The 27,924-nt window shown below is 37.7% G+C and overlaps 1 protein-coding gene across 2 annotated transcripts; it reads left to right on the plus strand.

The window, feature by feature from the left end:
* Positions 1-420: 420 nt before the first annotated feature.
* Positions 421-27,917, plus strand: RAD21 (RAD21 cohesin complex component). Of its 2 annotated transcripts, none has more exons than XM_069600360.1 (14): positions 421-747; positions 7,958-8,132; positions 13,340-13,469; positions 14,644-14,743; positions 16,174-16,280; positions 16,573-16,779; positions 17,236-17,361; positions 17,689-17,811; positions 19,431-19,654; positions 20,824-20,983; positions 21,397-21,542; positions 24,449-24,598; positions 25,517-25,600; positions 26,229-27,917. In XM_069600360.1, the coding sequence occupies exons 2-14, from the start codon at positions 7,989-7,991 to the stop codon at positions 26,418-26,420; spliced, it is 1,893 nt and encodes a 630-aa protein (XP_069456461.1). In that variant the 5' UTR covers positions 421-747; positions 7,958-7,988; the 3' UTR covers positions 26,421-27,917. The 2 variants fall into 2 exon arrangements, with proteins under 2 accessions (XP_069456461.1, XP_069456462.1); XM_069600361.1 differs by having other exon boundaries at positions 738-1,008.
* Positions 27,918-27,924: the final 7 nt, after the last annotated feature.

Genomic DNA, 27,924 nt, shown 5'->3' on the forward strand with positions numbered 1-27,924 from the left:
AGCTTGAGCAGGAGGCGGGGGCAAGACCATTGTATTTTCTTAAGCACTTTGGGATATTATCTCATTATATAGTCATTAGATTCCAGACCCTAGCATGTGTTTCAAAGACCGTCTATAAATATAGGTTGACTGACTGAATGAACCCCTACATTTTAAATAACTTATATAATGGTTTTATGCTACCTTAGTTGCTACAGAATCATTACAATCAACGCGTCAGGGGCACATAAAACTGCACAAAGACAAGTTGTCTTTTTTTCCCCCTTTAAAATAAGCCAAAGAATAAAACTGAATCCAATTAGCGCTTCACTGGCAAGCACTGCGCGTGAGCCACTTGCCAGGGTCGCGAAACTAGAAGACCCTCTAAGCAAGAGAAACCCCTTCGCGCTTGCTCAGTTCGGGGCTGCTCAACCAGAGGGCGGGTTCCTAGGAAAAGGAAATGGTCGCTGCGCTTGCGTCGCTCCTTCTGGGTCCTAGGCTGGCTGCGCAGGCGCACAGGTACCATTTTTGACCGTAAACATCCTGCCGATTTGAACCGAGGATTTGGGCGGCAGGAAGAGCCGCGGCGTAACGGCAGCCATCTTGTTTGTTTGAGTGAATCGGAAAAGGAGGCGGCGGCTGCGGCGGCAGCGGGAGCTGCTGCGAAGCTACACCGCACTAGGGCTCCCCTCCCTTTCCCCGCCCCCTCCCCGACCCTTTTCCCCTCCCCAGGCCACCCAGCCCGCCCAACTCCCGGCGGAGAGCAAGGTAAGACAGACGGCCGGCCCCTTCTTTTGCTCCAGCTTCCTCCCCCCCCACCCCCGATCCCCGCCGTCTTGCCGTCGGGGAGCCGGACTCCGGAGCGGGGCGGGAGGGCGAGGAAGACCGCGGCACGGCCCGCGCCCCGGGACGGAGCCGTGCTGCCTCTTCTGAGCTCCGGGACGGCAGCGCCGCCCGCCCCGGGTCCCTGGGCCGGGACCCGCGCCGCCTGGGCCCGCATCGTCTCTTGTTAGCTAACAAATGGTCCAGGTCTGTTTCTAGGCCAGAGGAGCCGTTACTCGGCGGGTCCCTCGGGGAGCGGGGGAAAGCCTGGGCCGCGGAGGGCGAGGAGGAGGTTTAAACGAGCCCGCTCTCGGACCGGGCCGCCTACTCCTCGGGTGAAAATGGCTGTCTGGGAGGACGCGGGATTCGGGGCGGGAGGCGGCGACAGCCCGCGATGCCAGCTCCGAGGGGCCGCAACCGTCTTTCGCGCGCGGGTGCGGGGATCGAAGACACGCGGGCCCGGAGGATGCGGCGGGCCCCCAGCCGGGGACTGCTGCTGCTCCCCCTTTCCCCGGTTTTTTTTTTTTTTTTTTAAGGAAAATGGTTACGATGGGGATAGCAAATGTTAGACCAATAGAAAACGCGACCAAGGGAAGTTGCCTCTGATTCTTAGGAAATTAGCATAATTGGTTTTCCTCCCAGACTTTTCTTGGAGATTGAGGATATTGAATGTTGTGTTTGGGAGGGAAGTGTGTGTTTCTGACAAATAGGTGGTGTCTTTTTTCCTCGCTGAGAAGGCTTTGAGAAGGATCTGTAATAGTTCAGGGGTGACACGGTCGAGCTGTGCTGCCAGACTTCGCGACCTTCTTCAAAGAGGGAAATGCTGGAGGGTTTGGCCGCCTTTAGATTTGATAGATAGGCTACCAGCGTTCGAAAACGCGCTTGTGTTTCTAAGGGTTTCTGGTAAAGGCTAGTGTTTATCGGCTTCTCTTTGCAAGCCAAAGTTTAACATCTGCTCTCCTTACGCTGTTTATAGAGTAATCATTGAATTGCAGAAAATAAATTTCTATTTTCTTCCAATGAATGTCAATGCCAGTGAGCTGTGTGATTGTGCAGAATGTTGAAGACAGATTGGGGGAGCTTTTTGAAGTTGTAGGGTCATTAAATTGCTTATTGTTGGAGGCTGCTAACCAGTTACTTTTAAAAAGACGTTGATGGGGACCGGTGCCATATCCAGTGATTAAATTATTAAACAGTTTGCAGATGAGATGACAGTAGTGAATAACTCAGTGGACTTTGTGCTTTTTTATATACAAGTCAATTATGCTGGTAGCGCATAATCTTTACCATTTTTGTGTTGAGGCAACACATTACTGCACTCTAGAATTAACTTCTTGAGGATGAGATTCTCCTGGTGAGTTCCCATTTATTGGAACACAAAGATTCTGAGTTTTCTCTCATATAATTTGGTACAGAAAGGAAAGTTCTTGATACTGAAAATGAAGATTTTATGTTTTATGTTTAAATGCTGTGATATCCGAGTTGTTAGGCATGTTCTTGATAACTTCTGTATACTTTGGAGGAGATTTTTTATCAGAGTAACTTCGTCTATAAAGGCATTGTGTTGGGTATGATGTTTTATTTAATTCTCAAAATCCTGTTTAGGAAACATCCCCATTTTAGAGCTGAGAAGGCTGAGACTAACATGTTAAATCGCTTTCAACAGTTACAGAACAGCTAAGGAGGGAGCTGAACTTGAACCTAGGACTATCTGGTTGTAAAACGCTCCTTCAAAGAACTTTAGTATCAAAAGGGATGCAGCTCTAATGTGTAGCATTGGAAATACCTTTTGTTCTGGAGACCCTCCCCCCAAACACCCCCCAGAAGACAGTTCCATTCTTACCTGAGTTAGATGTTGATGTTTTCCAAGGTTAGTAATCACTGAATTTCCACCTTCCAGTTTTTTATGGTTAGGAAAAATGAACACCACATAATAACCAGCCTAATTCACTAGTTACTGGGAAAGCACTCCCAATAGAATTGTTTTTACTTTGAATAGGTGACATTTGTCTATGCTTTAAATTAAAAAAAAGCCCGGCGGTGCAGAAGGGTAGGCCTTACTTTCTCACTGGACCTACTTTTCAAAGGTGACCAGTTTTATCAGTTCTGTGTTCACTCTGCAGGTATTTTATGCTCCTGCAAGTGCGTGTTAACATACATGTATAGAGAGAATTCTCTTTTTCAATACTTTATCATTGTTTTGAGAGTGCATAGAATTCTATTGCCTGATTGTATTGATTTGCTTAAAATCATTTCTTAGGGGCTGCTGCTGCTAAGTCGTTTCAGTCCTGTCCGACTCTGTGTGATCCCATAGACGGCAGCCCACTAGGCTCCGCTGTCCTGGGATTCTACAGGCAAGAACACTGGAGTGGGTTGCCATTTCCTTCTCCAATGCATGAAAGTGAAAAGTGAAAGGGAAGTCGCTCAGTTGTGTCCGACTCTTAGACCCCCTGGACTGCAGCCTATCTGGCTATGCTGTCCATGGAATTTTCCAGACAAGAGTACTGGAGTGGGGTGCCGTTGCTTTCTCCGTCTTAGGGGCTAGGTAGGTTTTTTTCTAACACCTTGTTGTAGTCAAGCTGGCAAGGCAACAAAACATTTAGTTAGGCTTGTGAGCTCTGAAGTTCAAGTTGCATTTGCATTGAATACTGGTGACCTTTGCCAAGTTCCTTATTCCTCTCCTTTTCTTTCTTGGTCTATAAAATGGGCCGGTATTTATCTTCTAAGGCTGTCATGAAGAGGATGGACACATAAAATCCTTAGCGCTTAGTAAGTTTAATTTTTGATCTGTCATTATTATACGTCCTCAAGTATACCTTTGGCTTATTAATGGAAGCCCAGTTTCTGGCTAGAGAGTATAAGGTTTTGCCAAATTGCCCTTCAAAGAGGGCATACCAATTTATACAACCACTATCTTGCCCTGCTTTCTAACAGATGAGTGAAATATTAGAATGATTTAACATCATTGTAGAAACATGAGCTGTAATTTGACTTTGGTTTTTCCGACATATCTTAAAGAAATTGCCATTTTTTGCGTTCCTGAATATGTTCCTAAATACTAGTCTGCCATTTCATATCAGATTTTTTAAATTACTTTTTAAAAGTTGCTGCTTTAGAAAAAAATTGAGAAATTATGAAATTGGTAAGCTATGTTTCTGGTAAGCAGAAATGTAGGCTTTCTGCTAAGATCTATTGTAAGGGAGTTCCAAAATTTAGAATCTTGAGAACTTTTAATCAACCTGTTTTTGTGGGGGTGGGGGCCAGGCTAAAGGTTTGGTATCAGTAAGGGAAAGAAATGCTGCAAAGGGCGAGGATGATCAAATTTTACTGTTATCTAGATAAAAGCCAATAGTTGATCACTACTGTCCATCAGGCTTCCTTTAGTTATTAAGGTGATTTCCTGTTGCTAATTGTTTCCCAGATTAATTTTAGCACTACTCTGCTTTAGTTACTCCCCATCCAATGCCAAGAAAGCATCTGTTTAGGAATCTCTGTCTGGGCATAGCTGGGATATTTTAAGCATGGAACTCTTAACCAGCAGCTGAAGTGCTGGCCGTGAGCTACTGACACCTGTTGAGACATGCTAGTTTCAATTTCTAAAATTTCCAAAATTTTTCACATGTATCAATTATGAGATCACTTGGTGTATTTCATTTCCATTTTCATTAAATACATATTTAGTATTTGACTGCAGCAGAGTCTTGTAGGAGCTAAATAGTAAGAGTTCTTTTAGCTTATTTGGAACATGACTGTCTTCTGTAGTAAAACTTGGGGCTTATTGTGCGTCACTGACTTGATTTCTAAGTCAGTGTTTTTAGTAACATTTCAAAGCCATATTGGATTTCTGCAAAATCCTGTGGATTATATTTATAATGCTATAGAGGCAGCCTGATTTTTATACTAACAGACTTTAAGGCTTGAAGTAGAAGTGCTACAACATAGGAGGCTCTTCTTGATTGTGGGAAGCATATTTTGATTTACTAGGGTATAAGGTACACTTGTGCTGTTTTTTTGTTTTTTGATGGGGGCGGTGCGGGGAGGTTTAGTCCTTTTACTTTCGAGCGACCTGAATTCTTCTTTAGTTCTTTTCTTAACTCCACATGTGCAAGAAAAACTTCACAACTTTAGGCAGTTGATGAAGCCTATTTTTTCTTTTGAAAAATTTTTCCTAGTGTGAATTAATGATCCCCTGAAAGCATCTGGTTCAGAGAATGAAAATTCCATCAAATTATTGGCATCAAGATGAGGCAAACCTGACCTTATTACTCTTGTACCACCACCCTCCCAAACATTTTTGACAGGTGTGAAATCTCTTGCCTGGAATATGTTTAGTATATATGTATTTTCTGTACCGTACTGGAAAGAATGAGCACAGGTTTTAATTGAAAATACAGTAACCAAAGTTCTTATTTAAAGTTAGGGTCCCTTTATGAAAGCATGAAAATTCAAATTGACTTAGTCTGGATCTTTTTTTCTTAAGCTAATTCAAAAGGAAATTTTGCATTCCCAGTAGCCATTTATGAGATACTCGGCTTCTCTGTATCTCACCAGCATGAGCTGTTGCCGTTATTTTTTATTTTAGCTCTTACGAGAGGTGTGCAGTGATATCTCATTGAGTCTTAATTTGCATTTTCTTAACTAGCAGTGCTGAGCATCTTGTTCTTAATTTGCCTTCAGTACATTGTCTTCCTTGAAATATTCACCCTTTTCTAGTTGGATTTTTTTTTTTAACTCTTTAGTTTTGAGAGTTCTTTATATTCTAGATCCAGGTCCTTTTCAAATATGTGGCTTGCACATATGTTTTCTCATTTTCTGTCTTGTCTTTGCATCCTCAGTGGGTTCCTTCATAATAGGTTCTTCCCCTTTATGGGACATGTGTTTGGTGTGATGTCTAAAAGTTCTTACAAAGCTTCAGGTGTTAAAGGTGTTTTCTTGTGTTTTTTTTTCCCCCCTTAAAATTTTATAGTTCTATATTTAAGTCTGTAATTTACTTTTTATATAATGTGTGAGATTTGGGTTGAGGGTTTTGTGTTTCTGTTGTTTGTTTTGCCTGTGGGGTGATCCCTAATCACTGAAGGGTCATTTGTCAAAAAGTCTAGTGGACTGCCTCCCTCCTTTGATTCTGCATCTTTGTGAAAAATCAGTTGGACTTAATTGTGTGGATGTATTCCCGTGTTCTCTGCTCTGTTCCATTGATTTGTGTCTTTCTGGCCACACAGTAGTTGACTAGTATGCCTCTAAAATCAGTCTTAAAATTGGGTAGAATGAGTCTTCACAGTTTTTGTCTTTCAAATTAGTTATTCTAGGTCTCTTGCCTCTCCTTATGAATTTTAGAAAAATCTTGTCGGTAGCTTACTTTAAAAAGCCTCATTAGAATTTTGATAGGAGCAGTGTTAAAGTTTCTTTAAAAATTAAAGGAATATTTGCTGTGCTGTCCAGTCACAGCTCAGACTATTTGTCTTAGAAAGTGAAAACTTATATTCACCAAAAGTCTATACACAAGTATTTATAGCAGCTTTATTTGAAATAGTCAAAAAACTTAGAAACAACCAGATGTCCTTCAATAGGTAAAATGGCTAAGCAAATTGTGGTACCATACCCATCCCAGGGAATGCTGCTCAGTGTCGAAAGGAAACAAACTATTAATACATGCACCAAACACCTTGATAGATTTTTTAACCTGATGCTGAATCCAAAAGGCTATTCCAAAGTCAGATACTGTATGATTCCATTTTTGTAACATTCAAAAAATGATAAAGTTTAAAGAAAATTTGGTGTTTGGCCAGAACTTAGGAATGGTAGGGAGCAAAGGATAGGTGTGCAGTAAGTTTTAAAATTTTACTTACTTTTCATGCTTTCTGTAGAGGTATGACTTACCTTTTTCCAGTTATGGACATTTTAGAAAAAAAATAGAAATTCATTTGGTGAAAGATTTTTAAAATTCTGTGGAAAAGAAAAACTACATGGTATAAGGGAAATGACCGTTTGACACAGTTAGTGTGTGCTCTAAGCTAGAGTATTTCAGGCTGTTTTTTTGCTTTAGTATTTATATATTAGATTACTAAAAGGAAAATAACATACTTGTATTTCTTCTACTAAGAATATTTCAGTCATGATGAATTGTATACTGTATCATTGTTTTAGATTTAGTGTTTAAGTTATAAGAGGGCAGGTGCTTTCCAGACTCCTGAGTTGAGAAAACTTAGATAATGCTTCTTTTTAAGGCTCAGCTTTTCTAAACTACTCACTTGTAAAATGGGGCCAACCCACTTACTTATCAACTTGGTGAAATGTAAAATGCTTGACTTGAGGTAGCAATTATTGTATAATGCTTTTGGCTGAAAATCTCATTTTTAAATGGGGTTCTAAAATGGAAGTTTCCTCATTGATTAATATCTGTGCTTGAGTGGTTTTTTTCCTGGACATTTTTTTCTTATCATGAGGAATAAATTTTCTAACTTATGGCCAAAAGCAAACTTCTTACTTTCACAGTTAGTAATCTGGATTGGAATAGAATTAACACTGGATGGAACTTCAAAAAGAGTAGATTTTCTGATGACAATTTTTACTTAAAGTGAAAAAACATACTAGCACTTTTATTATAAGATGACAGTGTGGCATGAAAGTGATCTGACCTTTGTCCCCTTTTCACCGTAGTATGGGAGGAGTCGTCTTTTTCTTAATGCTATCAAAATTAAACAATAGGGTTTTTTCTTTTAATTTATACTCTACTTCACTTGAGCCTTTCATACATAGTTCTCAGATTTAAAAGGAAACTTTTCAGATTTTTTTGAAAGTCGCTCAGTCGTGTCCAACACTTTGAGACTCCATTTTACAGTCCATGGAATTCTCCAGGCCAGAATACTGGAGTGGGTATCCTTTCCCTTCTCCAGGGGATCTTCCCAACCCAGGGATTGAACCCAGGTCTCCCTCATTGCAGTCGGATTCTTTACCAGCTGAGCCACAAGGGAAGCCCAAGAACACTGGTGGGTGGCCTATCCCTTCTCCGGGGGATCTTCCTGACCCAGGAATCAAACTGGGGTCTCCTGCATGGCAGGTGGATTCCTTCCTGACTGAGCTGTCAGGGAAGCCCGATTTCTTGTACATCTTGATAATTCAGTTCTCATGTGGCATTTATATTTTTCTTCCCCCTCAGGTTTCCTCCTGTTTCATAGTCAACCAGAATAATGTTCTACGCACATTTTGTCCTCAGTAAAAGAGGGCCGCTGGCCAAAATTTGGCTTGCGGCCCACTGGGATAAGAAGCTAACCAAAGCCCATGTGTTTGAGTGTAATTTAGAGAGCAGTGTGGAGAGTATCATCTCACCAAAGGTATGTTTGATGTTGATATTTTTATTCACTTTGTTGATTGTTCACTGATGTGTGAAATAGAATTCTGTAAAAATGATTTATTAGGCAGGCATCTGTGTATATTGGGGGTAAAGAAAATCCATAGATTACCCAGAGTTTCAGTTTGACACTCTCTTCTCTAAAAATTCTGTGGTGAGTACAAAGATAATTTTCATTTGCCTCTTTTAATGACAGATAAGGATGGTCTAGCAGTACCCAAATATTTTATATTTGACTTTCTAGATGTTTTTGTACTAAATATGTGTATAGGTGTTCTTGATTGAGGAATTTATAGAATTTATATAAAGTTTTCAAAATAAGGACCCATCATTTGGAAAATGTTATAGGGGCCAGGTCTAACTACTTTATCCATATGGTGAACACTTGCTCCACCTCAGCTTCACAAGCCTGCTTGCTCTTTCTTGAAGATACCAACCTTTTCCCATCAGAGAACTCTTGTACTTGGCCATGCCCTTTCCCTAAATACTTAATCACTGTGTGCCCCTGGAATGGAAGGCTTGGGAATGTCCTAACCTTATCTGCCTTGTTTGCTGCTCTGTTTCTAGAGATTTTCTTGATATCCTCTGAAACTTCTGAAGCAGTGGTTTCCACCCTTGGATTTCACAAATAGTATGACTTAATACATGTTTTTTGTGTTGCCAAAGAAGGACCATTAAAACACACAGACACAAAGCTACTAACATTATTAGCATTTCATTGAGGAACAAACAGGTTGATTTAAAAAATGTATAAAGGGCTAATCTCAAAATAAAGGTATAGTCCTTGAATGTAATTTTTTATACATATATTACGTCTGTGTTTTAAAGGTCCTTTCCTGTATGTTGTATTTTTACATATGCATATACACATAAATCTACCAGTTTTCCTGTTTTTAAAGATTCCAGATCTCTGGATCAGCATTGGGAGCTACTGTTACAATTGACAGTTAAATGAGAATAGTTCTTCATTGCTGAAAGAGCAAGAGGATCCAGGAATAAACCTGGGATGTAGCAGACACTTGTTCAGAAAAGTTATGTGGAAAAATGTTTACAGGGGAGAAGTGAAAGTTTGATTTGGAATTAGAGTACATTATAAAGTTTCTATGGAACTTCAGCCAGCTTTAGAGTTATTAATATAGAATTTATGGTGTTAAAGATGTTTTATAATTTCTAAGACAATACTAATTAGAAAACTTTCTGCAAATGGGAAAGTAAGTGACCTTTAGTTCTACCACCTAGAAAAACCTTTAGTATTTTGGTATGCCTTCTAGACTTTCATGGGTGCACGTGTTACACATGTAATTTTCTCCCTTTTAATGAATGTATACAAAAACTGCATTGTATGTTTTGTAACAAGACTGCGTTCGGGAAAAGCTCTATTCATAACTCTGCCGTCGTTGTAACAGTTGTATTATACAGTGTCATAGTGTCTTATGCACAGAACTTAAAATACAGAGAAAAACCCAGAAACACACTTGACTGTAATTGAAGTGAGGTCATTTGTGTTTTCATAAATTCACTGCGGAAACACTAAAGTGTATGATTTGGGGGGGGGTGGGGGGCGCTGTTGCAGACACTTCCGGGAATGTTTTGATAAATGGCATGTGTACTGCACTGACTTTATAATATTCAAAAAAGCTTTGAATTCCAAAACGCAGTTGGCCCCTAGGACTCCAGAGGAAGGGACTGGACTTCGATTCATAGCTGTGGCTGTGCAGGATTCGTTTCACCAGCTGCAGTCTTTGAAAGAAGGGAGCTGATCCATAGTTTTCCCAAATTTTCTGAATTGCTCTGGTTTTGTAATGCAGCCATTAAAAATTACAATAATACTATAGACAGAGCTTTTCCTGGATAAAGGCTCATTACAAAACAATATGCAGTTTTATGTACACATACATACACAAAAAGGAAAATTGTGTGTATGCACATATAAAAGCCTAGAAGGCATGTTAAAACATTACTAAAGATTGCTCTAAGTGGTATGATTACAAGTTTTTATTTTGCTCTTTAAAAAACTACCATTTGGTAACCGTTACTTGTAAAATCTTTTGTTCTGTGTCTTTCTTTAATGTTGATGTTTTAGGAATATGATTGTTGGAGCGGGTGATATACTTATTTTTAAGATATCTGATGCATTAGGGAAGTTGTACCAGTGTGCACTGCTGGTCAAATTGAGAAATGTTTTCTTTTTATAGGTATGCTTACTGAATTAAGTAAACGGAGAAAGGAGAAATGGCACTCTTTTCTGGAAATGGATATGTGTGGCTAATCTTTAACAAAATCCATAAGCAAATACTGAAGCTGATTTGGCTTTTAAAAAAACATTTTTTCATAATACGTGCAGAGTATTTTGTACGCCATTAGGGACACTTATAACTTTAAAATCATTTCTAAGTCTGTTCTTAGATTTTGGTTTATTGTGATCGAATGTATCACAATAGATACCTCCACAGGGTGAAATGACCTAAAAATTTCTAATGTTTGCTCTGGTTGTGCAGTCCTTGTGGGGAAATGTTGATTTAGTCGTTTAGAACAAGTGTCAGACAGATGGTACACTCAGAACTCCGTGCCTTCCCCCGCTCTGGTTGGAACGGTCCCTCTTAGCCCCTGTAGAGCTGTCCTTGGATGTATATAGCCTGTGTTCTTGATCATACCTACATGCTTAATAATGAGCAAGCTCAGCAGCAAAAATTCCACTCATTTTACCTCCTTCTAGACTAAATTAGGAACCAAACTAATCTAGAAAGAAAGAAAGCCTTTGCCCAAACACTACATTTTTTTAAACTATTATCTTCATTTGTAAGTAATTTACTTTGAGGTGATATTGATCTATAACATTACATAATAGATTTTGTATTTCTACTTTTGTATCCCGTGCACCGAGCTCACCACCTAAAGTTTTGTTTCCATCCACTCCCATAGAGCTGATCCCTCTGCCCCTTTGCCTCTCCCCCATCCCCTTCTCCTAAGGTAACCGCTCCTCTGTTTTTTGTATACCTCCTTCTAAAAGTTGCTAATTCTGGACAAGATAATGGCATACCATTGTTGAGTTTTTTGCCTCCTTTTTTCTCACGTGAAGGGTTAGGCATAGTCATTATTAATTTCAAATTTCCTAAGGCAAGCCATAAAGGGAGAGTCTGGTTTTTCAATTAAGAGCAGTGTTTTAATTGGGTAAGAGAGTCAGCATCGGATGTGTCTTAGATTTAGTCAGAAATTTATTACAGTTTTAAATAAGAATTTATAACTCTAAACTTCATAAGAATCCCTTATGATTATACAGTGGAAGTGAGAAATAGATTTAAGGGACTGGATCTGATAGCGTGCCTGATGAACTATGGGTGGAGGTTCATGACACTGTATAGGAGACAGGGATCAAGACCATCCCCATGGAAAAGAAATGCAAAAAAGCAAAATGGCTGTCTTTTAACAGTAGATGTTCAGTTTATTAGTGGAGTCCATCCATTCAGTTCAGTTCAGTCGCTCAGTCGTATCCAACTCTTTGCGACTCCATGAATTGCAGCACGCCAGGCCTCCCTGTCCATCACCAACTCCCAGAGTTCACTCAAACTCATGTCCATCGAGTCGGTGATGCCATCCAGCCATCTCATCCTTTGTCGTCCCCTTCTCCTCCTGCCCTCAATCCCTCCCAGCATCAGTCTTTTCCAGTGAGTCGACTCTTTGCATGAGGTGGCCAAAGTATTGCAGTTGCAGCTTTAGCATCATTCCTTCCAAAGAACACCCAGGACTCCTCTCCTTTAGAATGGACTGGTTGGATTTCCTTGGAGTCCAAGGGACTCTCAAGAGTCTTCTCCAACACCACAGTTCAAAAGCATCAATTCTTCAGCACCCAGCTTTCTTCACAGTCCAACTCTCACATCCATACGTGACCACTGGAAAAACAATAGCCTTGACTAGACGGACCTTTGTTGGCAAAGTAATGTCTCTGCTTTTGAGTATGCTATCTAGGTTGGTCATAACTTCCTTTCCAAGGAGTAAGCATCTTTTAATTTCATGGCTGCAGTCACCACCTGCAGTGATTTTGGAGCCCCCAAAATAAAGTCTGACACTGTTTCCATTGTTTCCCCATCTATTTCCTATGAAGTGATGGGACCTCAGTCTAGACCCACCCCATAAACACTGGTCAAGATCCACCTTGATAAAATACAGGCTGAGGAGTGTGATTTCTTGTTTAAAAAAAAAAAAAAAAGTACCGTTATCCTTTATCGGTTAGTATGCTTTCCAGTCAGGTAATAAAAGCTAAAGTGGCTTAGACAGGAAATTAGCGGTCTTGTTTAACTAGAAGTTTTAGAAGTAGGAAGATCTAGGATTGGTTCAGCAGTTCAAACATGTCATCCAAGGACTCACCTAGATTCACCTTTCTTAGTTTGTTGGCTTCTTGTCCTTGTCCTCATGCTTATGCCCTGTGGTTACAGGGCTACTGCAGGCAGCTATAAGCTCCACCTACTCAAAGTGCAGGAGGGGAGAAGGAAGAGAGTGTTCAGTTTTTTTGTGGAGATTTTTGTTTTGTTTTTTTAATTGGGAAAATCTCAGAATTCTCTGACCTACTTAATATTCCTTGTTAGTTGAACTAGGTTATATGCCCACTCAGAAACAAGCATCAGCAGAGATGAACAAGACCATCATCTTTCGAGTCTGGGGATGTTCACTTCCCACATAAAAGCAGAGTTCAGTTAATTGACAGGGAGCAGCGACTCTGGATTGGCATCCAAAAGTGTCACATACTTAGTGTGCTAATGATAGCACTGCATGGGTTGCCTTAATACTTGCTTAATATGTACATTCACATCCATGTTCATTCATGGATTTCTGTCAGTCTGTTCTTTGGGTATACTCAGGAAATTTACAGGTGAGAAAAAATATACCTGATTACGCTGCTGCTGCTAAGTCACTTCAGGCGTGTCCAACTCTGTACAGACCCCATAGACGGCAGCCCACCAGGCTCCCCCGTCCCTGGGATTCTCCAGGCAAGAACACTGGAGTGGGTTGCCATTTCCTTCTCCAATGCAGGAAAGTGAAAGTGAAGTCGCTCAGTCATGATTATGAGGTAACTTCAAATAAATGGTTAAAAGTATGAAGAGATATAAACTGCCTATAAATTGCACAACATACAGGCTTTGAAATTTTCTCTAAAACCAGAACATTACTATATAAATTAATGTTAATCCGCAGGTGAAGATGGCACTCCGAACGTCAGGACATCTCTTACTGGGAGTAGTTCGAATCTATCACAGAAAAGCCAAATACCTCCTGGCAGATTGTAATGAGGCATTCATTAAGATAAAGATGGCTTTTCGGCCAGGTATTGTTGACTTTTTTGTTTTAACTTTGAAGTTTACTGTGTTCAGGGTGAAAAACTGCTAAGCATGTATTTCTAGATGGGCATAGTTTAATTGCAGTACAAGGAGCCCTTCAAAAATGGGCAAAGCTTGGAGAGGCAGTGTTTCAAGGGAGATAGCCCATTTCAGTTTTGTTCTGTGGATGGAATTATGGCAGACCTTTTTTGTTATTCCTTTGGAGCTACCCTTTTTAACTCCTTTTTCAGCAGTCATCAGAGGTTGAAGTATTGAAAACTCATTGTTACATGTTTTTAAAAATACAGCTCAGAAAAAAAATCTTAAAATTTTGATGTAGTCTTAAAATCAAATTCACTTTTAACTGAAGTTGTTAAAACTTTATTAGATGTTCTCTATATTTCTTTGTTGTTTTGTTTCAGGTAATAGTTGATTTCTAAAACTGAACCCTTGGAACCAAACTTCCATCTGCATAGATAATTACAATTGTATAATTTTTTTTAAGAATTGATGAAATTTTATTCTGATTAAAATAATCTCAGCATGTAGGAGAGCTGCTTTATACTGTTAATTTCTACTGATGTTGTATTCTTCTATTTCAAATTATTGTAACATGAATAGTGAAATCTTTGAGATTCTAAGATTTGATTAAAAGTAAAATGCTTAGGCAGAGGACATGATACTTGATTGTTTCCTACTTTGTAGGCTACTAAGCGTATTTTGCTGAAATAACATTTTGTTTCTTTTAATCTTAAATCAATGTATGTTTATTATAGACCACTTTAAAATATAGGGGAAAATGTAAAGAAAATAAAAAATAATTCAATCCCACTTTTCTAAAATAACTAATTCCTCTTAACGTTTGGGATACTCTTGCAGTCATTCCTTTTCCTCATAAGTTTCATGCTTATATAGAAAGCTATTACTAATACTTAGTTGTTGCTATGTCCTTTTATTAAAGATTTCTCAGTTTAATTCATAATTAGTGCTTTGACCTTTTTCTTGTGATTCAAGTAGTGTGAATTATGATTCTAGAAAAACTTAAAGTACTTGTGCTTCAGTGGTACTGAAGCAGCCCTCATGGTATCTAACCTTAGGAAATTAAACGGATATTTTACCTTCCTTGACCCCTTGATAATCTTTGGTATAGCCAGGGCTTGAAGCTTACTGTTACTTTTCCAGGTGTTGTTGACCTGCCTGAGGAAAATCGAGAAGCTGCGTACAATGCCATTACTTTACCTGAAGAATTTCATGATTTTGATCAGCCACTGCCTGACTTAGAGTATGTCTCTCTCTCTCTTCTTTTTTTTTAATTATTGACTTGGTGTACCAAAAAACATTACTGGCTTACAAATACATAGTTTTCGTGGGATGTTTTGACATTGAGTTAACATGTAGCCAAAATGCATATGCTGTATTTATGATAGTATATAAATATGAAACATATAACTAGGAAGTGTTTCTTCTGTAAGAAAACCATGTAAACGATGTCAGCTTTACCACTGCTAAGGAGAATTTGATTTGCTTAAGCCATTATGTAAATTGAACAGCTGTCTAGCTGTTCGCTTTACATGAGAATATCAATAAACTCGAACTGTAGCTTCATGATTTTTTTCCAGAGGTATTTACTAACATCTAGCATTTTATCATCTTGACCAAGCTATACTCAGCCACAAGTTTTTTTTCTTTTCTTTTTTTAATAAACATGTGAGATAACTTTATACAAAGAGCGAGTGAAGGTTGTTGTCACAACACACATTTGAGAACAGAAAGTTGTACAGAGATGGCCATTGTAACCGCGCGCTTTGCTGGGTTGTCTGCCTCTTCTCAAGTCTTCAGAAGCCAGGTCTCATGACTGTGACGGGGCATGCGACTGTGACCAAGTGATTGAGTAGCACAGTTAACCAGGAAACCCTCTACCTCAAGCCCCATTCGCTGTTGAACTTTTTTTTTTTTGCTTTTTAAAAAAACAATCTGTGGCTTAAATGTAAATTTATTACTTTGAATTTATTGTGTTAATTAGTGCTTGGCACTATTTGACTGCTTTACTTTTTCTCTTTATACTTTGGTGGGTTTGTTTGTTTGTTTAATTTTTATGGTGGAATTTTTCCTTTTTAACACAGCTAAAAAGTAAAAGTGATTTAGTATTATGAACTCCAGGTACTGATCATCCAGTTTCTTTCATTATCAGTACATTGCCAGTTGTATATAATGTGTACAGTTGACACTTAACACCAGTTTCACCTGCAAGGGTCTGCTTATGTGCAGGTGTTTTTTTTCCCCACTAAATGGATGCTGCAGTATCACCCAATCTTAGGTTGGTTCATATTAAACAGAGTTCCAGAAAAGGCAGTTAATGTCAGTGTTCACATAGCCTATAAATTGCAGTGCCCTGATGGAAACCCATGGTTCTCTAACCCAGGCATCTCTAAGTTCTTCCTCTCTGTATACCAGGTTGCTTTATGTAGTGATTTCAGCATACTGTATTTTGCTCACTGGTCATTAACATTTTTAAAATTTAAATACAAATGAAATTCGCTTCTAAATCATTTAGATTCTTGGATTGTATTTATTTAATGTCAAATATTTAGGCTCCATAGCTTGTGTGTTTGCTTTTCTCCCCCCTTATAGAATAGAATTTGAGATATGTTTTCCCTTATAAAACAATACAGTGAGAATTGAGACTAAAGTGTTTTTGGAATTCTTTTATAGTGACATCGATGTGGCCCAGCAGTTCAGCCTGAACCAGAGTAGAGTGGAAGAGATAACCATGAGAGAAGAAGTTGGAAACATCAGTATTCTACAAGAAAATGATTTTGGTAAGAGAAGGAAATCACTAGCCACTAGCTGTAATGTTTAAGTTATGTCACTAGACATATTTAAGATAACCTAAATTTGGATCTTATTTGAATTTTCTGATCACGCCCCAGAATTGGTTTGTGCAATGTAGATGCTGAAGATTTAAAGTTTAAACCAGATGTTTCAATATTCAAAGATACATAAGACTTTATTAGGCTAATATGGCATGATAATTAAATCATAAGGCATTTTCTTTTGTGTCAGCAGTATTTCTAACTTTTTTCAATTAATGACTGACTAAAATTTGTTTAGGTGACTTTGGAATGGATGATCGTGAGATAATGAGAGAAGGCAGCGCTTTCGAGGATGATGACATGTTAGCAAGCACTGGTGCTTCTAATCTCCTATTAGAGCCTGAGCAGAGCACCAGCAATCTTAATGAGAAAATTAACCATTTAGAATATGAAGACCAATATAAGGATGACAATTTTGGAGAAGGAAATGATGGTGGTATATTAGGTGAGTCACTACAAGGTGATAAATTCTTTGTTTAGTTGCAGTGTTTTAGAGTGGCTGCTAATTCTCAATCTTGAGCATCTCTCTAGGTATATATATGTGAATTGTGACCAGTTGGTTCAGTTGAAGTTTTCTGTAAGCCTATAACCTTAAAATGTTAGCAATACCTAATTTTGTTTATAAGTGCTTGTCTTGAAATTTTAAGTTTCACTAATTCTTCAGGCTTCTCTATCTGTGTCTGTAAGTATAAGTTTTAAAATTAAGAAGGAGACTTTTTTCCCATGTGTGGAAGTATTTAATACTTGCGTATACTACCATGAAGAGAACAGACGCATACTGAATACAGATTTAAATTTTTAAAATTTCTGTTTTGACATAATTTTATTTTCCCAGTGATTGGCTATTGATCTTTCAGCATTTCTTTTCTAAACTGCAACTAAATTACATTCCCTATTTCAGATGACAAGCTGATTAGTAATAATGATGGCGGTATCTTTGACGACCCCCCTGCCCTGTCTGAGGCGGGGGTGATGTTGCCAGAGCAGCCTGCACATGATGATATGGACGAGGATGATAACGTGTCAAGTAAGCATTTCATGCTCAGTGATTGCATGTGATTGTATGGCATCCAAAACATATTTCATGTAGAAGACCAAAAACTAACCATTTCAGCTTTAAATGAACTCTGAAACTTAAAAGGTGCTTATGCTTGAGTCTCTTAATGTGTTTAACCCTGTGCTCCTCGCTGTGTTTTGGCCAGGAGGTCAACTGGAAAGACCTTATAATTAGAAAAATGTTTTCTGTTTGGTACCAGTGGGTTTCTTTCAGTTACTCACAGGGGTTTTTTCCCTGCCATTTGTTGGATGTATAGTAAATTCCAAGCCTTTTGTGACCAACTTTCTGCTTTTATAGTGGGTGGGCCTGATAGTCCTGATTCAGTGGATCCTGTCGAACCAATGCCAACTATGACTGATCAGACAACGCTTGTTCCAAATGAGGAAGAAGCCTTTGCTTTGGAACCTATTGATATCACTGGTGAGCAAACACACTTTCTAGTAATCTCCTCATTTTAAATAACTTTTCTCCTTTGTCCAGCATCTATCATAGAATCTTTAATCAATGACAATTTTAGTATCTTACAGAATGTTTTTACAAGTTGCTGTGAAATAACTTTTCAAAGGATGAAACAGGCTTCCTGCAAATATGTATCTCAGTCTTTGGGGGTCACAAAAAAATGCAAACAGGTCACATGTATAATAGTTTAAAAACACTGCAAGGCATTTTTCAGTAAAATAACAAGATTGACTAAATCAGGTATAGTGCTTAAATAAGAAGCATAGAAAAGTATAATTGGAGGTGCCTCTTCTGAGTAGAAGAGGCAATATGTAATTTGGATGTGAAACTTAAAAATTTCTAAATGATTTTTGGGTGTAATGGGATGGAATAAGTTATTTACAGTGTGACTCAAGATATTGTTATTACTTCTAAGTTAAAACAAGATTAACTTTTCAAGATTTTCTACTTAGAATCTGATCACCAAAATTGGTACATGGCTTCTGGTTTAAAAACAGTACTTTCTGTGTAATGAACTCGATTTAGGAACTGAAAATATAAAAATGAACAAGTCTTTCCTCCCGGAACTTCAGTAGTAGGGTAACCTGGGTAATTAAGTAAATTATGTACTGTATTATTGATAGATATCACAGAGATCTTTAAAAGGACAAATACTGCATTGTTTAAGACAGCTGAGTTTAGCCAGCTGTTACAAGAACTTGAACTTTAAATTTCAAGGAAGGGAACTCAGTAGCTAGAGGACAGGGGCTGGACAGAGGCTGTCACTGTGTTAACAGCTTCTTGAATTTTGAACGACGTGCATATTTTATCTTTAAAACCAATAGAGTTATAGAACGTATGACAGAATGAAATCTTGAGGAATTTATTTAACACCACGAGCCTTTCTGTATCTTAAGCAACATGAGATAATGTTACCTGCTTTGTAAGAATTTAGTAAGGATTAGAAATGAAAACACAAAAAGTGTACAGGATGGAGTTTCAGGTTCATTTAACTGGGTTTGGGCTTGTTTCACTTCATCAAGGTGCTTATGCAGCTGCCATATAGGAATTGTAACTTTTCTAATAAAAGTCATAGTAATTGCAACCATTTATGGAGTCCTCAATCTATGCCAGACACTATACTAATTATTTTACAATCCCTTGTAAATGGTTGGCCATATTTCAGATGAGGAAATAAAGAGGTTAGCAAAGTAAAGTTAATTTTTTTTAATGGTCACTCACCTAATTTGCAAAACCTAGCGCTTGGGTCTAACTCTGAATGAGGTGTGATATGTTTCGTGTTTACAGTATAAAACTACATGGGCAAAAATGAATTGGTTCTTAGATTTTTGTTTTGTTTTGTTTTGCCGATTTTGTGCTAAAAGTCTATACATATTCATTCAGCAAATTTTTATTGAATATTTATCATATGTCAGCTTCTATATGGTGCTTGGGAAACATCAGTTAAAATAGATTGTGTACTCATGAAAGTTTAACATTTCTTCTAGGCATGTAGAAAGGCAGAAATACAATGAGACCAAAGTTGTACAGTTCTTGCTGGCCTCTCAGAAAGATGACCTTATTTTCTTTTATCATGCCAGTCAAAGAAACAAAAGCCAAGAGGAAGAGGAAGCTCATCGTTGACAGTGTCAAAGAGTTGGATAGCAAGACAATTAGAGCCCAGCTTAGTGATTATTCTGATATTGTTACTACTTTGGATCTGGCACCACCCACCAAGAAATTGATGATGTGGAAAGAGACAGGAGGAGTGGAAAAACTCTTCTCTTTACCTGCTCAGCCTTTATGGAATAACAGACTACTGAAGGTAATAGCGTTTGCAGGATTTTAAATTTCATACAGATTTTGATCACTTTTTTTAAATAAACTTTAAAACCTTTTCTTTACATCATTTTTGATCAGGTATTGTTCAGCCAGCCATATGGCATCTTCTGTTTTCTCCCTTAAACCACAGTATACTGAACATAAACCTGATCTGAAAGATTATGATAAGTGACACCTACATTTCTAAAAGATGTGAATGAATTTTCACTATTCTAAAAAGCCACTGGTGTTTTTAGTAATAGTTCTCTCTCCTCAACTTCCTGTGATAAATTATTAGTTCTGTTGCCTTAGTGTGTACTGTGGTTCAAGTCTGTATTCTGTAGATGGTGCTTTCTGGCTAAAACATGGCTTGGTTCTACTTTACCCACAATACAGATTTCTGGCTTTATGAGAATTTCTTTTCATTTACAACCCCTTTTCTAGAGTTGAAATACTCTTAGAACCAATTTTTTTTTTTTTTTTAAATGAAAGTCTCTAAAGCAGCAAACTTTGTTAAAACTGCTGTTTTTTCGGATGCACAATCATTTGGAAGAAGGTTCTTAAGTTGTTTGTTTGTTTGTTTTGACTTAGTGGTTTCATTACTATTTTTCCTGAGGAGATAATTTAAAATATGGGGGAAAAAAACTACTCCATGAAGATGTTAAATAGTTATTTACAGTTAAATTTTTCTAAAGAACTTTAAAATATTAAAAAAATCTTTCAAATGTGGCATATATATGCACACCCACATATATTTCCACTCAGTGGAATATTCAGTCATTAAAAATACTAGAAATAATAGTTAATAAAATTACCATATCATTAAGTGAAAAGGATACCATGTAAAGCTATTGGGTATGATTTCAGTTAGATTGAGTTTTAAGTGTATAAATGTGAAAATAAACTGCGGGTCAGTAAATTTAAAACTAAATCTCCAAGTTAGACAATGGATAAAAAAATTTCCTCAAATTTTCTAAAATTGCTGCAATGAAAATCTTACAGGACTTCAAATTATAGAATGGAGTGTGAATATGGTATAACATTAAGTAGAAATCGTGTTCAATTTTATGTATATATACACCAACTATTAAAACATTGTAATGTTAGTGGTAGGTTTTCATTTCTTGTGATTGGTAGTAAAGATTATATAATTGATCTTTTAATTTTTTATAGCTCTTTACACGCTGTCTTACACCACTAGTACCAGAAGATCTTCGAAAAAGGAGGAAAGGAGGAGAGGCTGATAATTTGGATGAATTCCTCAAAGAATTTGAAAATCCAGAGGTTCCCAGAGAGGACCAACAGCAGCAGCATCAGCAGCGTGATGTTATCGGTCTGTTTTATTAGAATAGTTGCCTCATAAAGTTTAAGTGAACATTTGGCTTAAATCTTACCTATATATTGCCAAAGTAAAAGAAGTCAGGAACGAAGAAGTGTACTCAGATTTTGAACAGGAAAATACATGCTTTATATTCTCTGACTGCGTAGAGGTTTAGGACTTGGCTGAGTGCTAGTCTGCTGAAGGATTGTCCTGCCTTGGACTGGAAGTGGCATCTGTCCTTTTAAAGCTCCCTCCTACTTTTAAATGTATTGTTATAAATTGAGTAACTTTTGTGGAGGTAAAATTTTATTCTGTCTTCCTTACTAGGGAAAGTACCTATGTTGTGGCATATTAATATTAAATGGTTCTAAAATACTGTTAAGGACTGTGTGACCTAAGTCTTCTCTTCATATGACCAATTGTAGATGAGCCTATTTTGGAAGAGCCCAGCCGCCTCCAGGAGTCAATGGAGACCAGCAGAACAAACTTGGATGAGTCAGCCATGCCCCCACCACCACCTCAGGGAGTTAAACGAAAAGCGGGACAAATTGACCCAGAACCCGTGATCCCTGTAAGCACATCTCTCCATCAAAAATGTTTGGGATGTTCAGACAGTATTTTAAGGATCCCTATTAGTAGCAAGTGTTATTTAAGGAGACCTTGTGAAGTATCTTGGTTTGGGCAGAAAATAGCAAGGAATGAACCCAGAGAGAGAGAGAACGGCAGCCAGGGATCTAAACACAGTGTGCCCTGAGTGGGAGTGGTTTTTAGTTTAGAAGTTTTTGGTTTTTTCTGACTCTTCATGGATAGTCTTGCTTCAGAGTGGCCTGAACATCCTTGGCTAATATGGAATCCTTGACACTAGGTTCTAATTTTATTTTATTTCTCAAACATTAGCCCATGGTGAATCAGACAATTCTAGATAGAGTAAGAAAAGCAACATAAGGAACCTGTTAAATACATTTTGAGTAAAATAGAACAAGCTTCCTGCTGATAAATAACTGTTAGCAAGATGGAACATTTTCCCTCCATTTTTATTGAGAAAAAATTGACATATAAATTGTATTAGTTTGGGGTGTACAGTATAATGACTTGATACATGTATATATTGTGAAATGATTAATATGATAAGTTTAGTTACTATCAATCACTTTACAGAATTAGATTTTTTTCTTGTCACACAAGATCTACTCTGAGCAGTTTTGAAGTATGTAGTTATAGTTGGTTGAACCTCCTTATCCATGGATGTATACTGAGGGCTGTCTGGAATAAGTGTTTTATGTAAGATACTTGGGCACTCCATGAATTTTTCTATTTAGAAGGGATCCTGAAACCAATCCCTTGCAGATACAGAGGGACAGTTGTATTGTTAATTGTAATCATCATATTGTGTATTAGATCCCCCAGACTTACTTATAACTGCAGGTGTATACTCTGACCAACATCTACTACATCTCATTCCCTCCACCTTCTAGCCTTCATGACCACCATTTTACTCTCTGCTGCTATGAATGTCAGCTTTTTAAGATTGCATATATAAGTGATACAGCTGTCATAGAGGACTCACCTTTCATTTCACTTGGCATAGTGCTCTCCAGGTCCATCCATGTTGTCACAAAAGGCATAATTTCATGTGGTGAATAATAGATCTGTGTGTGTGTTGTATTCTCGTCATCCATTTATGTGTTGATGGACCCTTAGGTGGTTTTCATGGCTTAGCTATGAGCATGGAAGCATCTTTTCCAGATAGTAATTTCATTTCCTTTGGATAAATAAGTGGAGGTGCAATTTCTAGTTTTAACTTTTCATTTTTTGAGGAACTTCCACAGTTTCCCTAATGGCTGAGCCAATTTACACTTGCACCAGCAGTGCGTGAGGGTTCCCTTTTCTCCTCATCCTTGCCAGCACTTGCTGCGCTCTCGTCTTTTTTGGTGTTCTAACAGGTTAGTCATTCAGACAGGTGTCAGGTGGCTTTTATTTACATTGACTAATTAGAGGTGTGTTGAGCACCTTTTCTTGTACCTGTTGGTCATCAGGTATATTGTCTTTGGAAAAATTTGTGTTCAGATCCTTTGCCCATTTTCAGTTTGTTTTGCTCTTGAGCTAAGTTGAGTTGTTTATATATCTTGAATATTAGTTTCTTATCAGATAAATGATTTGCAGATATTTCCCCATTCTGTAGGTTGCCTTTTCATTTTATTGATGGTGTCCTTTGTAGTGTGTTTTAGTTTGATGAAGTCCAACTTGTTTATTTTTGCTTTTATTGCCTTTGCTTTTGGTGTCAAATCCAAAAGGGTCTGTCAAGACCAATAAGTTTCTTACCAGTGTTTTCTTCTAGGAGTTTTATGGTTTCAAATCTTAGATTCAAGTCTTTAATCCATTTCATTCTTAAACATGTGGCTGTCTAGTTTACCCAGCACCATTTATTGAAGAGATTGTCCTCTCCTTGTCTACTCTTGGCTCCTTTGTGCTAAATTGATTGACCATATAGTGTAGCTTTATTTCTAGGCCTCTGTTCTGTTCCAGATTCTGGTTTATTGTTTAGCAAACATTCCTGCCTATCTATAGTACAGAGTAGTTTCAGGCTATCTTGTTGTCCGAAAAGTAAAGTAGCATCTTGGTACTTCATTTAAACTGGCTACCATTGAGTTCACTTCAGTGTCCTATTGTAAGTGAAAAGAAAGGTGGTCTGGTTTGAAGCTTCCCAAGCTTAAGTCTATAGAATACATTAATTTGGACAAAGGGAGACTTTGGGGTACCTTAGGCTCTTGGTTCAGCCTCCATCAAGACACTGGCAAAGAATATTCCTTGCAGATTTTAAGAACTAGTTCTCTAAGCCCCCCCTGGTGTTAAGGAGTTGTAAAAGGCTGGGCGCATTTTTCTTTCTGAGTTCAGGAAGGGGAGTAGGTAACAGGTGGGTTGCTGTAGTACCACTCTCTGGATAATTGTTCCCTTGTCAGTATTTTAATGTTCTCATTTGTTTGTATTAAGTCAGAGAAGAAAATACAAGAAATGGATCCAGAAAAACAGTCTCCTCATTTGTATTATTTGCTTCAGGAAGAGCCCAAAGGCCTGTTTAGCACTCAAGCTGAGTTGCAGTAACCTTAAAGCAGCCTCACACAGTTATGGTTGCCTGTGCCAGGCTAATTAATGTTAGAGCCTTTTTGCATTGCCCTGGAGTCAGTGGATTCTGTTTATTCCTAAAATGTTAATACAGAAAGTTTTGAGGGTTTTTTGTTAAGTGTTTGCAAATAGTAAGTAAAAACAAAGCACCTTTGCTCTAGGATAATAAGACAGAGAATGGATTTTCTTTTGTAAACTAATGTTGAGACTTGTAATCAGTTTTTGATTATGAGGAAGTGTGGAGGTGTGACCCCAATATTTCTTTTCATTTTGAAAACTGCAGCAACTACATACTTAAAAGAAGCTACCTTTAAAATGTGCATCCTTAAATTGCCTTGTTTTTATTGCTTTAAGCCTCAGCAGGCAGAGCAGATGGAAATACCTCCTGTAGAGCTGCCCCCAGAAGAACCTCCAAATATCTGTCAGTTAATTCCAGAGTTAGAACTTTTACCAGAAAAAGAAAAAGAGAAGGAGAAGGAGAAAGAAGATGAGGAGGAGGAGGAGGTAAGGAAATGTAAAAAGATCTGATGAGTACATTCTCATCCAGATTTAGAGAAAATCTTCCACCAGCTTGTTATTTTTCGTATTGGAGCTGAGTTAATTAGAGTGATGAAAAATGTTTGAATAAAAGCAAAACTTAGCCAAATTCTTTTGTTTTCCCAACCCCCTACCCCCCGCCTTTGTTGGGTCTTTAAGATTGTTATAGAAGACTTAGATATTTTTCTATTTGATGTCCTATCAAATATTTTATTTAAACCTTTATATTTAAAGTTTATTCCAAGACTAACTCTCATTACCATCTGTTCATATTTGTAATTTATGCCAGCATAGGTTTCATAACCATTTAGGGCTTGAGTATGAGCCTTACATTGTTTTAAAGTAAGAATTTAACCCCTGAGTTCTTCCAGCCTGTGTTCTAGAGTATCTCAGACTGTGTTCAGTTAGTATTTAAAATTACGCTTTCTGATATTTTTGAGATTGTTAACTCCTGGTCCTTGGATATTATGTATAGTTCCAACATAGTTTGGGAGTATCTCAGCTCTTGCCCAGTGCCAACCTCCATCTTGTAGGTGGCAGGTGACTAGGAACCAGGCTATTACAGTTAAATATATATTATATATTATAGCCCATTTCTTTTGAAACACCTGATATAAGTTTCTTAGCAGCGGCCAATAACCCATTGCTTGCCAGCATTAGTCCATGGACCACACTGTGTAGATCCCGTGCTTCTAGATCAGTACAGAATCATATAATCAGCTAAATGCACAGAGGATATTCTTCTGTAATTTAAAAAAGACTGAACTAAACGCGAAGTGTTTTTTCCACTAACCAAAATACACAATTTAGAGCTTTCAGGAGGTAACAGAAATGCTTCATTTTGTAACAGTTTTGTCAGTTTTGTGTGGGGTCATTTTCACTTAGGATGAAGATGCTTCAGGGGGTGATCAGGATCAAGAGGAAAGAAGGTGGAACAAAAGGACCCAGCAGATGCTTCATGGTCTTCAGGTATGCCGGTGAAGGCTTAGAGAAAAAATTCGTCAAAGGCTTTTGGCATTGTTTCCTTAAAAGGAAAAGTTACATGCTACATAACCAGCAAGTCTGCCTTTTGTGAAACTTCTTCCAAAACCACATACCTTACTTTAATACATAAGCTGTTAGGCTAAAATCAAGCCTGGAAAGCATCCAGGTGAACACTTTCCCATTGTTACTCTGCAAAGCAGAGCTCCTTGGTGTGTGTATACATCTTATTTTTGGTTGAGCAAATTTAATATGTTGAATCATTAAATTTGTCAAATCATTGTACAGGGTTAGAGTGTCACTTATCCTTGGGCCTTCATGTATCAGATACAGAGGAGATTGCTTGAGTGTCTGAAATACCAGGCAAGATGCTCAGGGTCTCCTAAAATAGATTCAAAGGATAGTTGAAAGTTTGCGAAACTGTAAGTGCTCTATTTTACTGTTTTATCCGTTCAATTAAATCTACAAAGAAATGAGTCTGTGTTAACATTGTCCCTTTGCTTTTTTTAAACATGAGAAACATTCACATAATATACAAAAATAGTATGCTTCTAAAACTACTGATTTGGTCTGCTGATTACTTTCATTTAATCCTTCCTCTCTCGTTTTATTTCAGCGAGCTCTCGCTAAAACTGGAGCTGAATCTATCAGTTTGCTTGAGTTGTGCCGAAACACAAACAGAAAGCAAGCTGCAGCAAAGTTCTACAGCTTCTTGGTTCTTAAAAAGCAGCAAGCCATTGAGCTGACACAGGAAGAACCGTACAGTGATATCATTGCAACACCGGGACCAAGGTTCCACATTATTTGAGCAGCTAGAAGCATTAGAGCTAGTGTTCATTTCACTAGTGTGTACAAATTGCCCCCATGTGTAGGGCACACAAAACCCTTCCAGAAAATTTAGATTTTTGTCTGTACAAAGTCTCTGCCTTTTCATTTTTCCCAGTATTTTAAATTTACCCATTTCCTCTTTAAGCAGAACTGCTTGTATGGTGTTTGTATTCTGGTGGAGAAAGCAAGCACCCCAAGATCAGTCCGCAACAGATGTGTGCAATATTGGCGCATATAATTGAGTAGCGACGGAAGGTTAGAGTTTTTAATCTCAGTTCTCCATTACTGCATTATAAAGGAGAACGTTTCAGGAAAAAACATCTGACAGTTAAGAACAGTAGTGTGAATCTTTGACAGAAATGGTCTTTTCCCATCAGCAACACCCAGCAGTCTTAGAAGGAAGCACTGTCCTTCAGGGATGGTGCCCCAAATAGACTGTCTTCTTGGGATAAGTTTTAAAGTATAATTTCACAATTCACCATCGGGGGGTAGGGGTTGGTATGTGAAATTGTACTGTATAAAAAGATAGGACTTGGTTTAAAGTGCCCTATTTTGTAAATCATTCCATTTGAAACTTTTTAATGAATCTTACTATGCTGAAATCTGTTGTTTTAGTGAGACTCTAAAATGAGCAGAAATAGACTTTTTAGAGTAGAATGAATATAAAAAGCATCTATAATTTTCCAGGAGCTATAAATCAAGGTTTTAAAAAGATGTTTGGACATATTTGAGTATTCAGATCATGAAAATAGAAATTGCTATGCTAACTGAAAGGACAGACTGATGGGAAGTTGTACAACTGGTAGACTTAACCTTTAAGCAGACAGTGCTGTAAAAACTAATGGCTTCTTTGATATTTATTGTAAGTTTTAGTACTGATCTTTTTTTCCAAAGCTTGCACACTCCTTTGTTTGGAACTGTAATAGCTTTGCAACAGAAATCCAATAGTTTCCTATAAATTAAGTGAAGAAAAACATCCAAATAAAGGCTTTAAATATTAACAGACCAGGTAGCACGAGAAATTATGTGACTGTTAATGATTATCAAAACATGTCTTAACTTTTTAGGGCAAAATTACACACTAAAAGTTCTAGCTTAAGTGTTGGCACTTGTACGGGAAAAAAAAATCATTCAGACTTCAGTGTATACCCAATAATTTTAAATTATGTGAGATGTTTTAAATTTGTGAACTCGTAATTCCTGTTTTGATGATTCAGTTTCTTGAGAATGGTAATTGTATAAAATTGCTATTGCCGCTTTATTTCAGTATCATGTGCCTGTAAACCATGGATTTTTCTCCCTGTGTATAAAGACATTGTAGATAATTGAATGTTTGATTATAGAAAGGTCATTAGTTTCTTGTTACACATTTTGTTAGTCTGGTTTTTGTTGCTTATTGGGTTTAATATTGTTCTTGAAAATAGTTGATGCTGTTATGTATAACTTTTCTAATAAAAGTTGTGTTATAAGCTGTAAATTTTGGA

The sequence above is a fragment of the Ovis canadensis genome, chromosome 9 (genome assembly GCF_042477335.2).
Source record: "Ovis canadensis isolate MfBH-ARS-UI-01 breed Bighorn chromosome 9, ARS-UI_OviCan_v2, whole genome shotgun sequence".
NCBI classification, from domain to species: Eukaryota; Metazoa; Chordata; class Mammalia; order Artiodactyla; family Bovidae; genus Ovis; species Ovis canadensis.

Bases quoted from the DNA above. Each gene is read 5' to 3' on its own strand.
- RAD21 (XM_069600360.1), top strand. From the start codon at position 7,989: ATGTTCTACGCACATTTTGTCCTCAGTAAAAGAGGGCCGCTGGCCAAA. The intron at 19,655-20,823 runs GTAATAGCGTTT...AATTTTTTATAG, and splicing joins GGAATAACAGACTACTGAAG to CTCTTTACACGCTGTCTTAC. The intron at 20,984-21,396 runs GTCTGTTTTATT...GACCAATTGTAG, and splicing joins TCAGCAGCGTGATGTTATCG to ATGAGCCTATTTTGGAAGAG.